The 13,497-nt window shown below is 33.2% G+C and overlaps 1 protein-coding gene across 1 annotated transcript in view; it reads left to right on the top strand.

Moving 5' to 3' along the window:
• LOC129000433 (ATP-binding cassette sub-family A member 7-like) overlaps window positions 1-13,497 on the top strand; it is a 126,879-nt gene that overhangs the window by 73,389 nt on the left and 39,993 nt on the right. The window contains exons 25-30 of the mRNA XM_054427396.1: window positions 3,524-3,557; window positions 4,138-4,331; window positions 7,458-7,506; window positions 7,639-7,749; window positions 8,588-8,632; window positions 12,211-12,353. Of these exons, the coding sequence (XP_054283371.1) occupies window positions 3,524-3,557; window positions 4,138-4,331; window positions 7,458-7,506; window positions 7,639-7,749; window positions 8,588-8,632; window positions 12,211-12,353 (576 nt within the window). The remainder of the gene's footprint in view (window positions 1-3,523; window positions 3,558-4,137; window positions 4,332-7,457; window positions 7,507-7,638; window positions 7,750-8,587; window positions 8,633-12,210; window positions 12,354-13,497) is intronic.

Below are 13,497 nucleotides of genomic sequence, written 5' to 3'. Positions count from 1 at the left end.
ATTCATTTGTCCGAGATTGGACTATCACAACGGTGGTACTACCACTATGTACCCATCAAATGTTCAATTGAGAGGTTGATGCAAACGGTCATGTTCGCGTTCCCTCCAGCCACTCACAGTTCTTCGTCGTACTGGCGGCATTTGATTTTACATTGAAATGAAATAAGAAAGTTAACCAAACAACAGAAAATACTATAAAGTAATTTGAATTTTGATACACATTGTAGGCCTAAATTACATGATAATATGGTAATGTAATGGATAACTGCCCAGTGAATAATCACTTTTAAACATTCACTTCATCACTTCGAACTGTAACTACATGATAATCAGTAAAATACGATGTAAGGTAAATCAATTTAACCGTTGACAAAAAGAATGAAATACTTATTAAATATTTATTCTTAAACACTTTGTTGTCTAGTATTGATGGGAAACTCTTTATTATGAACCAGAGTTAACAGATTGAAACAAAATAATAAATTCCAGCTTTGCTCTGGAAGTTTTAAGTCCTGCAGTCTGTGGTTAACCTTAAAAACTATTTCAAACTACGTCCATATGTTATTTGTAAACAAAGGGAAATGAGTATGATCAAATGTCAACAGATAGCGCCGCCTTCCAAACTTTAGCCCTTAAGTGTACTTAAGTGGTGCCCTTTCTAAATATTCTGAGACGTATTTGCACATCTACGCGAAAATACCTTTAATTTGACACCTCAAACTTTAAAATCCGTCAAACCGTTATCGAGTTATGACTGTGAAAAGAAAACTGCTTGCGTATTAATATATAAATTAAGAACAGCAGGGGTCCTAAAACAGATCCTTGTGGGACTCCGTATTGAACCAAGATTTCCTTGGAATGTTCACCATTAACTGAGACAGTTTGAAGTCTATTTTTAAGATAAGATTCAAAAAAAGTTAATGAATTACCAGAAAACCCATAGTAGTTAAGTTTTAATAAAAGATCATCATGGTCAACACAATCAAAAGCCTTGCTCAGATCACACATAGTGACCCGAGCATAGGCTTTGTTCTCAAAATTCATGAGCACTTCTCTTACGAGCCGATCCACGGCATCAATAGTGGATTTTCCTTTCCGAAAACCAAATTGAGAAAAATTGAGAAAATTATTGTCTTCTAATAAATAACTAACTTGATCATAAACTAACATTTCAAAGAGTTTACCAACAATTGGAATCAGCGAAACAGGTCGATAGCTTTCAGGTTTGTCTTTTGCGCCTTTCTTATAAATTGGACATCAAATCAAATCAAATCAAATCAGTTTTATTTCCACAATATATAAAATATTTACAATTTTTCAAAAAAATAAAATACAAATATATATAGTTTTGAAGCATTATAGAGTAAATTGATTACGTAAATTAATTCTAGTAAAAGTAAATTTACAAAGTTATAATAGTAAAAACTTAAATACTAGTTGAATGTTTGCTCCGGCTTGAATAATAACTAATGTAATAGGGAAATGAGTCTACATGGACCTCAGTGGTCTGTGCGTAGACTCGAGTTGTTAAATATTATATATATTTTTTGAGCTAATTTGAAATTGAAGAAAAAGTTTAAGATTAAATAAAAATATACTATGTGCTATGGGAACGTGTGAAGATAAGTTTAAAGATTATATACAAAATTGGAGTAAATATTAATTTAAATTTTTATGAACAGAATTGTTTAAGGGGAAGCTAATAAATAAAATGGAAAAGAATTTTGTTGGTTGCAAGAGTTTGCAGAGGCCCTGTCCGTTCAGTGCTGTCAGACAGTGGCAGGTCTCCTGTTATCAGTAGTGATAAGAGCCTCGGCCTCTTCATCGCTGATATCCAATAACCATCTGTTAACTCGATTTTTGAATACACCTAATGTATGTGAATGAAATAACTGAGTTGCTTTATACATAGTGGAATAATTCCGGAACAAAATATGTGCTATGTAGAAACAATTTGTTTTTGAAAAGGATTTATGCTGCTGAATAGTAGAAATTCCAATTCTATTTGCATATCTTGTATTATGAGTGTGGGTTATGGAAGTAAAAATTGAATTGAAGTTTTTAAATATAAAAATTAGAAGATCTTTGATAAACAATTTTGCAATGGGGAATATTCCAGTTTCATGAAATAGTAAATCTGATGGGTATCTTTTACACTTTTTAAAACCAGCTTTTAGGATAGACTTTTGAACCAGAATCAGACCTGTGAGATGTGAACTGTACGCCCCTCCCCAAGCTAATATTCCATAAGACAAAACCGACTGTACATATGCAAAATATGTTGATTTAATTTCTTTAAAACTGAGAACATCACTTAACTGTCTAAATGCAAATATAAGTTTTCTAGTTTTATTTTGCAAGAAATTAATATGCTCTATCCATTTCATATGTGAGTCAAAAATTATTCCTAAATATTTATATGAGTTAACTCTCTCTAAGGTATCGCACGAACAACTGTTATTGAATTGGTTGAGACAACTGTGCAAGATCAAATTGGTTAGGTTATAGTCAGCTGTTGACGTGAGAGAAATAGGCATGAATTTTGTTTTGGAAACATTAACATATTTTTGAGATTTTTAATTTACTAGGAAAAATACCTTCCTGCAGACATTGGTTAAAGCTAAAAGATAACGGTTGAGCAATACTGTGAATTATATTTTTAACCAGATCATTAGATAAATTATAAATATCTTTACTTTTTGTGTTTTTCATCCTCTTTGCAGCATTAATAACATCACTGGGTGAGATTAACTTCCATTCAAAAACCTTAGATTAATATTTACCTTATGCACTAAGTCTCTTACACTAATACAGGGATTATCTATTTGTTTCTTAATATCTTTTACCGAATTGATAAAATATTCATTAAATACATGGGGATGTATATTGACTTCCTGATTCTTACTTAACAAATTACTATTAGGCCTATTAATGTTAATAGTCTTGTAAGAGACCCATATAATAGCCTTATTGTTATAGTCAGTTTGACTAAGAGGGATAATTAAACAAGTATGAGAAATTATAACTGTTGATTAGATTTCAAAACTTGTTGCTCTTGTCTTTTATTGATTCACTGCCATTTTGTTCCATCACAAACTTAAAAGTCCTTGGAACCTAGACGTTCTTACTCGTAAAACAATTAAAGAACTACAAAGAAAACTTCTAATCCCACAGTATACTAGATATTTAATATTATAATCACTCTGGTGTTTAAAAAATATTTTGAGATGGTAAATAACTCTTCAGCGACTGTTTGAAATTAACAAAATTAACATTGCTCTTATGGCGGGCAAATCCAAGATGGCCGTTTAGCTTCCATGGACTCCCTTGGAGAACAATTCAAAACTACAAAGAACATTTCTAATCTCACAGTATACTAGATATTTAAATTATAATCACTTTGGCGACTGAAAAATATTTTTGGACAATAAATAACTCTTCAGCAGCTGTTAGAAATCATCCAAGATGGCCACTAGCCTCCAAGGATTCTTAAGGTAGAAATAAAGAAATATTTCTGTTTCAGGTTGATGAAGAGGAGAACATTAAACAAATGCAAGGTAAGATTAGTTTATACTTATACTTGAGTTCCTCTGTTCCTAGTTCCACTGTTACTCAAGTAACAGTGGAGTCCTGCAAATAAAAAAAAACACTTTTGCAAATATACAAATATGCAAATATAAATAAAATCAACCAAACAACCTTTATTCATAGAGTGATGATTTTCATTGTACAACTTTTAATTAACTTTCATTAATAATGTTATCTTAATTCTAATATAATTTATTATAACCTACATGGAAAATAGATTTCCCACAAGGCTTTGTGTTGTGGCTTTTTTCTAGCTTGGAGGCTTCAGACTGATAAGAATAGTTGTGTTTACTTTCATTTTTTTTGTATATTATTTTTAAGTTATGTAAAATATGTGTGAAAAAATAGTTGGGTTAGGTTAGACAGGGAGATGAGGTAAATGTAGGCATTAAGGACAATTAAAAACGGAAGGAGTTCATTTAACTCCAAAAACGTAGTGTAGGCCTAGTCAAAACACTTATTATTGGAAAAGTCCATTTAATTAAAATTAAAGTAATTATCCATTGCAAAATTGTGAACTTTGAAAGAACATATAATCCCATATTACAGTTTCTCAGCTGACAGAGGTAGTGAGTGAGTGTGTGTCGTCTGCTCGTGTGACGGAGAGTGTTGGAGATGAGGTGGTGTTCCTACTGCCTCAGGGCTGCCAACCTCAGCTGCCCAAACTGTTCCACAGCCTGGACGAGAGACGGACCAATCTGCACATAAACTCTTACGGGATATCTGACACCAGCCTTGAAGAGGTGAGGACGAGCATTATGTCACATTCCATTCCTCTAAATCTAAATTAATTAAACAGAACTAACGTTCATATTGCCTGTGGTTGATCCATAAGGATGAGAAATCTATAAAGGAGTGTTAAGGACTAAAGCACAAGAGCCTAGGTTTTCAGGATTTTTTTGTAAGGGTAGAAGGTTTACATAAATGGCAAAAGGTCCAAACTGGCACAAGAAAAATACATCTTTACAATATACACAAAACATATAAATATTTCCATGCCAATAACAGCATTTTTAACTAAGGAAGGTATGGCCATAGATAAAACATACTCCCATGATAGATTTGTCATCCTTATGGAACAGCTGAAGCCTATTCTATTGTTAGCTCTGTACGTACATCCTACTGTAGAGGTTGTGTTATGTTTAGAAGTTTTTTCTCGTTATTTCAGTCATTTAAAACCTCATTCAACCAAATAAAACGATCTAATCATAAACAATAACTGGTCTCCTAGTTATATGACCAAACAGTAAAGCACAAATCATTAAAATAACCCTAAAATAATAGAAACAAAATTTTGTCTACACTAGCAATCAGTGCCGACGTACACGAACTAGACACAAAAAACAAGCTTCAAAATTTACAATGGGATGAGAAATGTACTTGTGTTGGATGACCTACTAAAAGTGGGTTTAATCTGTAATTTTACTCTGTAGAACCTCAATTCTAAATGTTGCTGAGGTTTTGTTAGCCAACTCTACACTACACCTTCAGATAGACTAGTTGTGCTATACATAACTCAAATTTTCATGTTTATTTAAAAAAAAATTAAGTTTTATTTTTTTATCCACCCAATAGAACTTAACTAAAACATTGTTAGTGCTTTAACCAGATAAGTTTATTTTACCATTTTATAATTTTTTTGGGCTTATCAACCTTGTTAAAAATGTTGTAAATTTTCACCAATTTAAACATTCAATACCGTTAACACAAGGCCCATCATACAGGTGAGTCGGCTGGTAGATAATGTGTTAACAAATAATATTATTTTTATGCTATTACACTTTTTAAGTCTGTTATTTGTTGTTATTCAATCAAATGTCATAAATCTAAATTTGAAATCAAATGTATGAAGTATTCTGTGGCGACGCTTTACTTGAACAGTAGGGTGGGCCAGGGTAGGGCAGAGGGTAGCTTATCCTGTAAATTTACTATTTAAATCATGGTAAGAACTGCATTTTTCAATAATAACTCACAATTCTTGAGTCTGGCATATTGCGTGAAAATATAATAATTAACTAGTGGCTTGTAGGGACATTTGTCCCTAAAAAGCTCAAATGGAAAAGAAATTATTGTAATATTTAAACAAACTCAGAATCAAATTATATATGTGTCAGGATAGATATCCCAGTACAACATATCTTTTGTGTAAAAAAAAAACCGTTTGTTATTTGTCTTTGTTTGCTTTTGTTGATGTTATTTTAAATAAAGAATTTTAATGATTCCAGGGGTTTAACTGCCAAAGAATAAATATTGGTTTATTAAGGTAGCTTTGGTTTTTTGGTTAATGCTGGTAAAAAGGCTTCCACAATTGAAATACAGTATTGGAAATTGTCTTTGTCAAATAAGAAAAGGCTAAAAATGGTGTGTTGACATAAACTTAGTTCTTGGTCAAAACCGCTAAATTAGCATCCCTACCCTACCCAGTTATTATTTCTAAGTCTATGCTCATTTTGTAAAGGTTTAACAAAATTAGTCTTAAGTACGGCATCCCATTGACAGAACTTAACCTTTTATACCGTGCATGCTAGGCTATATTATTTGAACCTTTTTTGCTTGGAGCAATTAACAAAGTATTTAAGTACTTAATGAACAAATACCTGTACGAACCTACTTCATCTTTATTCCCAAATTGTTTTCTAAGAGTAACCGTTGAGGTTATTCCACTTCATACAAAATATTGATTAAAGACTACAATAAATCTCAAATAGATATATATGGTTCTTACCGTCTACGCAATCAGGGGTGATATTCCACTACGGCTGTTTCGGAGATAACTCCATCGTCAGGTGTATAGTGGTACACTAAAATATAGTCTTGTCACCTTCAACACGAAATGTCTTCATTTGCATTGTGTCAGGGGTTGAATAATAGTACACATATAAAAACAGGACGTACACACAAAAACACGAATACACGAAAACATTTAGAGCGTGTGCACGGCTTGAAAACTGACGACCGACTGTTCAATCCTGGTCAATGCAGGAATTATGTGGATGACTGGAACAGCTGATAACACGGTGTACCAACCTTATCTAGAATAATAAGAGAATAATAGAAATCAAAAATTTATGATCACTAAAACCGTAATATGGCTACTCTAATAAATCTGTTAGAATAATACCACAAAACTAACTAAAAGTGTTAATTATTATTTAATGAAATATTACAACAACAACCCGTTTCTTTGCCAGTTGGTGTACAACATACAGGGCGGGATGTAAACAAAGCTACACTAGCGCTCAGCACTCTCAGCGAGAATATTGAGAATCAACCATTATTACCAAATGCATTGTTCCCTGATAGTCAAGTGCCGCCGGAAACATTGCCTTGTCCAGTATGTTCTTATGTTGGCTAGAAGGGCCCGAAATCCGTGGCCCTCCAATGTGTTACGAGATGATTGCAATGTATTTCAACAAAAGCTATGACCTGTTGAAAGTTCAAAACTAATTCATATAGCAGTTTATTGAATAATATCAACCAAATAACCTATAATGTATTTAAAAGTATACTCTACTGTTTATTTTGGGTGGGCCCGGCCCACTTGGCCCTCATGGAAGTATTTAATTAAGTATTAAGTATTTAATGGAAGTATTAGCCACTGGAAGTATTTAATTAATGATTACTTATTGTAATCTTACAACACTTAAGGTGCTGTTAAAACTGTTTAAAAATCTCAAAAAAGTTTGAGAATAAAAAGTAACAGTACATTTGTATCTGCTCAAATAGAAATAACAATACTTTCCCTACATTCCAACACAAAATGTACTAATAAAATATTTTGCAACGGGCAAAAAAATCGTAAAATCTTGCTTATAATTTTTTAAATAACCCTTTAATAAAACAACATGAAATATATTTTTTGCTTACAGATATTTTTAAGGGTGACTGAGGACCAACATCAACCTGCAGCAGTGAAAGGTGGGTTCACACCGACAATTTGATTTTAGATTTACACAAATAAAAGTCTGAAGCCAAACTTTGTGGTATATATAATATATATCATTCCTAGTTTATTGTGTATCTATTGAATTCTTTGCTCTGAAATTTCAGGAAGTGAAACACTTAACTGGCTTCAAAAGTTGAGGAAGTATTTCTTGGGTGAAATAAAGACGAAACCTGAAGATTCGGAGCCTCAATTGGATATTAAAAAAATTGAAAATCCAAGTAAGTTTATCTTTTTTTATGTACATGATGGTTACTATGTATGTGTACTTACATATTATATACCGGGTGTCCCACAAAGGGGTTTAAACGTTTGATTTTATATTACGTGCCCATTAATGCACCGAACTTTTTTAAACTTTACACAGTTTACAAAGTAGGTTTTAAAAATATTCTGGAAAAATTTCAACTCCCTAACCTTAGTAGAAACAAAATGGCGGCATATTGACAAATTTACCAATGTGCTTTCTATAAAAACTACTTTCATGATTTACTATTAGTTATTTATTTATTATTATTATTTATTAGTTATTTGATTTATTTTTAGTTTTCCATTAGGCTTTGTTCTAGTTTTTTTTATTTAACAGTCATATTGCCCTGGAAAGTAACAATAAAAATATTTTATAAAACCAAAAATACCTTTTTTAATGTTTTTAAAGTAACGTTTTTCAATATGCCACCATTTTGTTTCTACTAAGGTTAGGGAGTTGAAGTTTTTCCAGAATATTTTTAGAACCTACTTTGTAAACTGTGTAAAGTTTCAAAAAGTTCGGTGCATGAATGGGCGCGTAATATAAAATCAAACGTTTAAACCCCTTCGTGGGACACCCTATATATATAGGATGTATTTCATGATGCAAAACATTATCAAAAAATAACAACCTTGTGGCACCCTCTGGCAACGATGAAAGATGAATATCATCTGATTAACTAATATGTATAGTGTCAAAAAAGATAATGTTTTTGTTTAGAAATGTTGATATGTGTTTTGTGTTACTATCCTTGCAAAATATCTCAAACTATGTTATATGTTTCAATATTACTTTGTTATTTACAGCTGAGAAAGAAATTGTTATCCGTAGGAACGGCACAGCCGTCAAGTGTGAGTTGTTTATTTTAGGTTTGATTGCATGTAAAACTTTCCCTTACCAGTCTTCATCTTTAGTTGGAAATATGCAGGAATTGTGGTATTTTAATCTTTTGCCTACCTTTTCTGTTATTTTGTAGTTGTGTTTTTACAGGTGATGGTTCTAGGTTTATGCAATGGTTCTAATGCTTTTGGCAAAGCTTTAGCTTTCTAACCCCCTTGTCTTTTATTTTTTCTCCAAAATGTAGATCATAGTTCATTCAATTGCGTATGGCAACATTTTACTAACCAATTCACTCATAAACTTTGCACTCTTAAACCTCCTTAGGATGCATTTGTGTTAATTTTCTTTTGAAACATAATAATTCCTTTTAAAGTATAGCCTACTTTTGATGAAAATTAGTAGGCTATACTAGTTTAATAAATATTTTTTTTTTAGAGAGCATTAATTTTAATAGTACAAATAATAAAATTTCTTAATATTTGTACTGATTTGGTTCTGATTTCTGAATTATTATCAACTTAAATTATTACTTTGACAATTATGTTATACTAGCTGTTGTACCCGTGCTTTGCAGCGGGAAGAGGACACGAAATGCAAAAAAGTTAATAGTACTGCACCCTGTTGGTAAACCTTATAACTTTTTAATGCTATTTAATATCATAGAACCAACTTGTGTAGTTGAAACAGCCGACAAAATTCTTTTATTCCTTTTAAATATGATTACTCATAAGGTTAACATGGGAAACTCCAGGTCCACTGGGGCCGAGCCCGAAAGGACTTTTGAGATAAGAATGCGTCTATATGTTAATCGGGAATGTGAACTATCATCACACCAAATTTCAGCCCGATCCAACCAGTATTTTTCACGTTTGCTTGTCACAAACATACATCCATACATCCAAACTTTCTCATTTATAATATTAGGAGGATATTTAGATATTTGTTGTTAAGTGTAGTGATGGTAAAAACAATTTAAAATCTCTTTGCATGGAATAGTTGCCTTTATTTTAATTTGAAACAAAACTTACCTCAACATAATATTATAATCTCACCATAGGTATGTGATTAATTTTGTGTACACTTTTTCTGCATGTTAAATTAGTGAAATTAAGTTTCATGGTTTATGTTCTGTATGTTATTAGAGCAAATAAAATGTATTCATCAAAGTACAATTTTAACCAACTTTATTAAACACAAATTAAAAACAGAGTGAACAAGTAAACATTATGACCAGCTGATAATAGTTATAAAATAAATAGGCAATAAGTAAAGGTATAGATATTTATGATGTAACACCTCCCCTTCTTAGTGAGTTTCATAAAGTCTATCCCCAGGTTTATGTGTCCTTTTTTAAGTCTCACTGTCATAGCGGGAGCTGGTGCCACTGGAACATCTGATATGTTGTCACTGGTCTCTGGATCATCTGGTATGTTGTGATCATTGGCCTCTAGATCATGTGACATCTTGTAATCATTTGTTTGTTACGTGGTTTTCGGGTGGTATGATGTGATAATTTGTTACGTGGTTTTCGGTTAGTTCCTCTCTGACTTCTCCGAAATTTGTTGGTATGAATACTTGGTCTATTCCTCAATGAAAACTCACACAAGTCCCGCCCTGAACGTCTAATTTGGTCTTGATGTCATCTGATTGGGCAAAAACTAAGTTAACTAAGTTAAGTTAACTACTTGTTGATATTTCTAATTTATTGGTCCTTCTTTTATATTTATCTTTCCAAAACCCCAATTGTGCAGGTCCCATAGAGGCGGTAGGTGACAGGGTCTTGAGCTTTAAATGATTTTTGCCTGTCACAGTATAATTCTGAGTCAAACTTTTGGTTCATTTTTTGTAAATAATAAAGGTTTATTGTTTTTGTATTTATTGTATAATAAAGGTTCATAAACTAGATTTTGAAATCCATAGTGATGGATTTCAATGACACCGGCCGCAAAAGCCTAAACATGCATATTATATTTTATTTAAAACTGGCTATCGGTACATATTGATTGTAAATATAGATTTTTATATTTAAAGTCAACATTATTAAAAAATACAGCTTAAATGAGTCACAACAGGTTTTAAAATGTAATTAATCTTTGTATTGTTCATTTAAAGTAATAATGGAAAAATATCGGTAAAAAACCTGCATTTTTGTTATCATTTTTATCACCCTATTTATTTTAAAATTAAGTTTGTCAAGCAGCTTATTTATTTTCCGTTTAATTTTTTCTTTGAAGTGACAGACACAAAACAGCAAGATGATGTACATTAAAGTACCTTCTCGTTAAGAGGGTTCCACCCGCTGCGCCGGCTGTTAACTACATAATCATGGTCCTACAAAAAAGTACCTCCTGGCATTATTAAAGTGTTTATCGAGTTGAAATAAACTGTAAAATGTTCATAAAAAGATCCAAACTATGTACTGGTAGAACTGAAACTTTGTAATTGTTTCTTTAAGTGTTTACAAAATCCGTTTGAAAATCCGTAAATTAGTCTTTTTCACATGCGGTTTTAACTTCTAAGTAATAGTTAGTTAAACATTATTTTTGCTCCACCCACTGCAACCTCTGATATAAAGAGCACAAAAAGCACACAATCATTGAGCTTGTACCGTAGAGGCATGTTTTGGAACATTAGAATGATTAGCCGTCATCTCGAACTGACCCCCCTTGAAGAACACTCTTAGTTCAATTCTAAAAAAAGAATAGTTTTGTGGTGGTCTTTGGATTATTCAAGTTATAATCAGATGTTTATTATTTTATTAAAATCAGATGTTCTGTTTCAATGTTTATTTAATTTCTGTCAATGTTTATGTTTGGTTTTCATCTGGATTGATGTTTTTACTAGATGAATAAAGCAATGTTATATGCCCTGCATTTTTAATAATTTCCAACAACAATACAGTACGTAGTATTTTTCTTTGTCTAGTATATTCCACACTGTCAACAATATTTTATAAACTTTATAAACCGAGTCAAGGCATGGATGAGTGTTCCATTTAACACGTAGCCACTCACTGGTGAGTGCGGGCATCGCCTACATTCCATTCAATTTCTGTGCAGCAGCACACCGGGAATAACGGGTATTTTTATGTCTGGATTTTGCTAGGAATGGGTGCTTTATTGTGGTGTAGGTTGGTAGTAAATTTCCCCGTAAAATTCCCTTCTGGCAAGCTTAGAAATCAACTTGTTGTCCCGTCTTTCTCCATCCATTTGGCAATTCTATGGGACTGGCTAGTTCCATGCAATGCTGCTATCTGTGGGTGTTTTAGCAAACTACGTCGACTCTTGTCGTATCATAACACAGCACATTACCACATGTCATTTACGATTCATCAGACCGAAATATTTGAAAGCCAAACGGGTTCGACGATGCGCCGCACTGGGGCGGCTACGCCTGCTATTTGGCGGGCCGCGGCAAACGTGTTAACTATAAACCCCCTTTTACTCAGTAGCTAAGCACAAGCTGCTCATTTAAGTAGGTAGTGACTAAAAAGTAAAAACAATTTTTTTTTTATTAATTGTCATCAAATAATTGTGTCATAGTTAATTGGACTACATTACACTATACAGAAGTTCTGCTTATTTTACAGACCTGACTGTCCCTGTGCAGGAAGAGGGCCCAAAGGATGTAAATGTTGCTCAGCCTAGCAATAAACTTTGGAGGCAGTTCCTTGCATTGCATATCAAACGATACCATCACAACCGGCGAAACAAGAAGGCTCTGTTCTCAGAGGTCTGTCATAGTCTAGAAACTTTATGCATAATCGTACATTAACTTAATAACATTATACAGCTTGAATCAGACCACCTGTGCACATACTTTAACGGGAGCTTGTGTAACTCACTGACTCACTGATCAGTTAACTTATACAGATGTTTACCCACTTCTAGAATAGCTAGGGATCTGAAATTTTTCGTGGAGGTCTGCCTCGGTCCCAAACCACCCAGAAAATCCAAAAAAATATATATTCAAATTACAACCCGCCCAAAAAATTTCCTTTAAATCCCCCTTTTTTTAGAATAACACATTTTTTTCAAATGGCTATAGCTTGTAAACGGTAAGAACTAGCAAAGATTTGAAGGAATTTTCATAGTTAGGAATTAAATTTTCTACAGGGTGCGGCATAAAAACCTATCTATTTTATGCAGCAACTCAGCTGTTCAGCGACAGGTGGTCTGAGAGTATTGGGGTTAGGCTCGTTGGAAAGCCTACTCGATGCCATTATCTGTGGTCATAGAGATGTGGTCACCTGAGCAACGTGCGTTTGTTATCAAGTCAAATTTAAAAAACAATGATTCAGTCATTGCAACTCAGCGGCAGTTCCGTGCATTCTTTTAATTAGGGCGACGTGGTTCCGTCAAGTAGCACAATCATGTGGTGGGTTACCAACCTTAGAACAACGGCTTCTGCCTTCAAAAAGAAGCTGACAAGCCGTCAAAAACAGATTGGACACCAGACAACTAACATTCGACAAGAGTTTGTGTTGCTGTGGAAAACAGTCCTCGTAGGCCCGCCTGAAAACTAGTTTCTGCTTTGAACATGTCTGACCGCTCGGTTACCCTAATTTTGATGCTCGATCTTAATTCTTATCCCTAAAGATTAATTTGTTAATCTGTGTTTTGTTTATTATCCATACAGATAATCGCTATTGCAACGGAACCTCTTCATGTTGACCTAATTTAAAGAGTTCATGGAAATGCCGCTGTGTTGTAATGACTAAATCATTACTTTTTTAAAACGTCTCTTTAACAAACGCGCGTTACTCAGGTGGCAACTGATATGACTACGGATAATGGCATCGTGTAGGCTTTTCAACGAGCCTACCCTCACAAGTCTCAGACGACCTGTCGTTGAACAGTGCTTTGCATAAAATAGA

This window comes from Macrosteles quadrilineatus, unplaced genomic scaffold, assembly GCF_028750875.1.
Source record: "Macrosteles quadrilineatus isolate MER2022 unplaced genomic scaffold, UCM_ALF_1.0 Scaffold_8__2_contigs__length_117827958, whole genome shotgun sequence".
Lineage (NCBI taxonomy): Eukaryota > Metazoa > Arthropoda > Insecta > Hemiptera > Cicadellidae > Macrosteles > Macrosteles quadrilineatus.
This window is presented reverse-complemented; position numbering and strand designations above follow the sequence as displayed.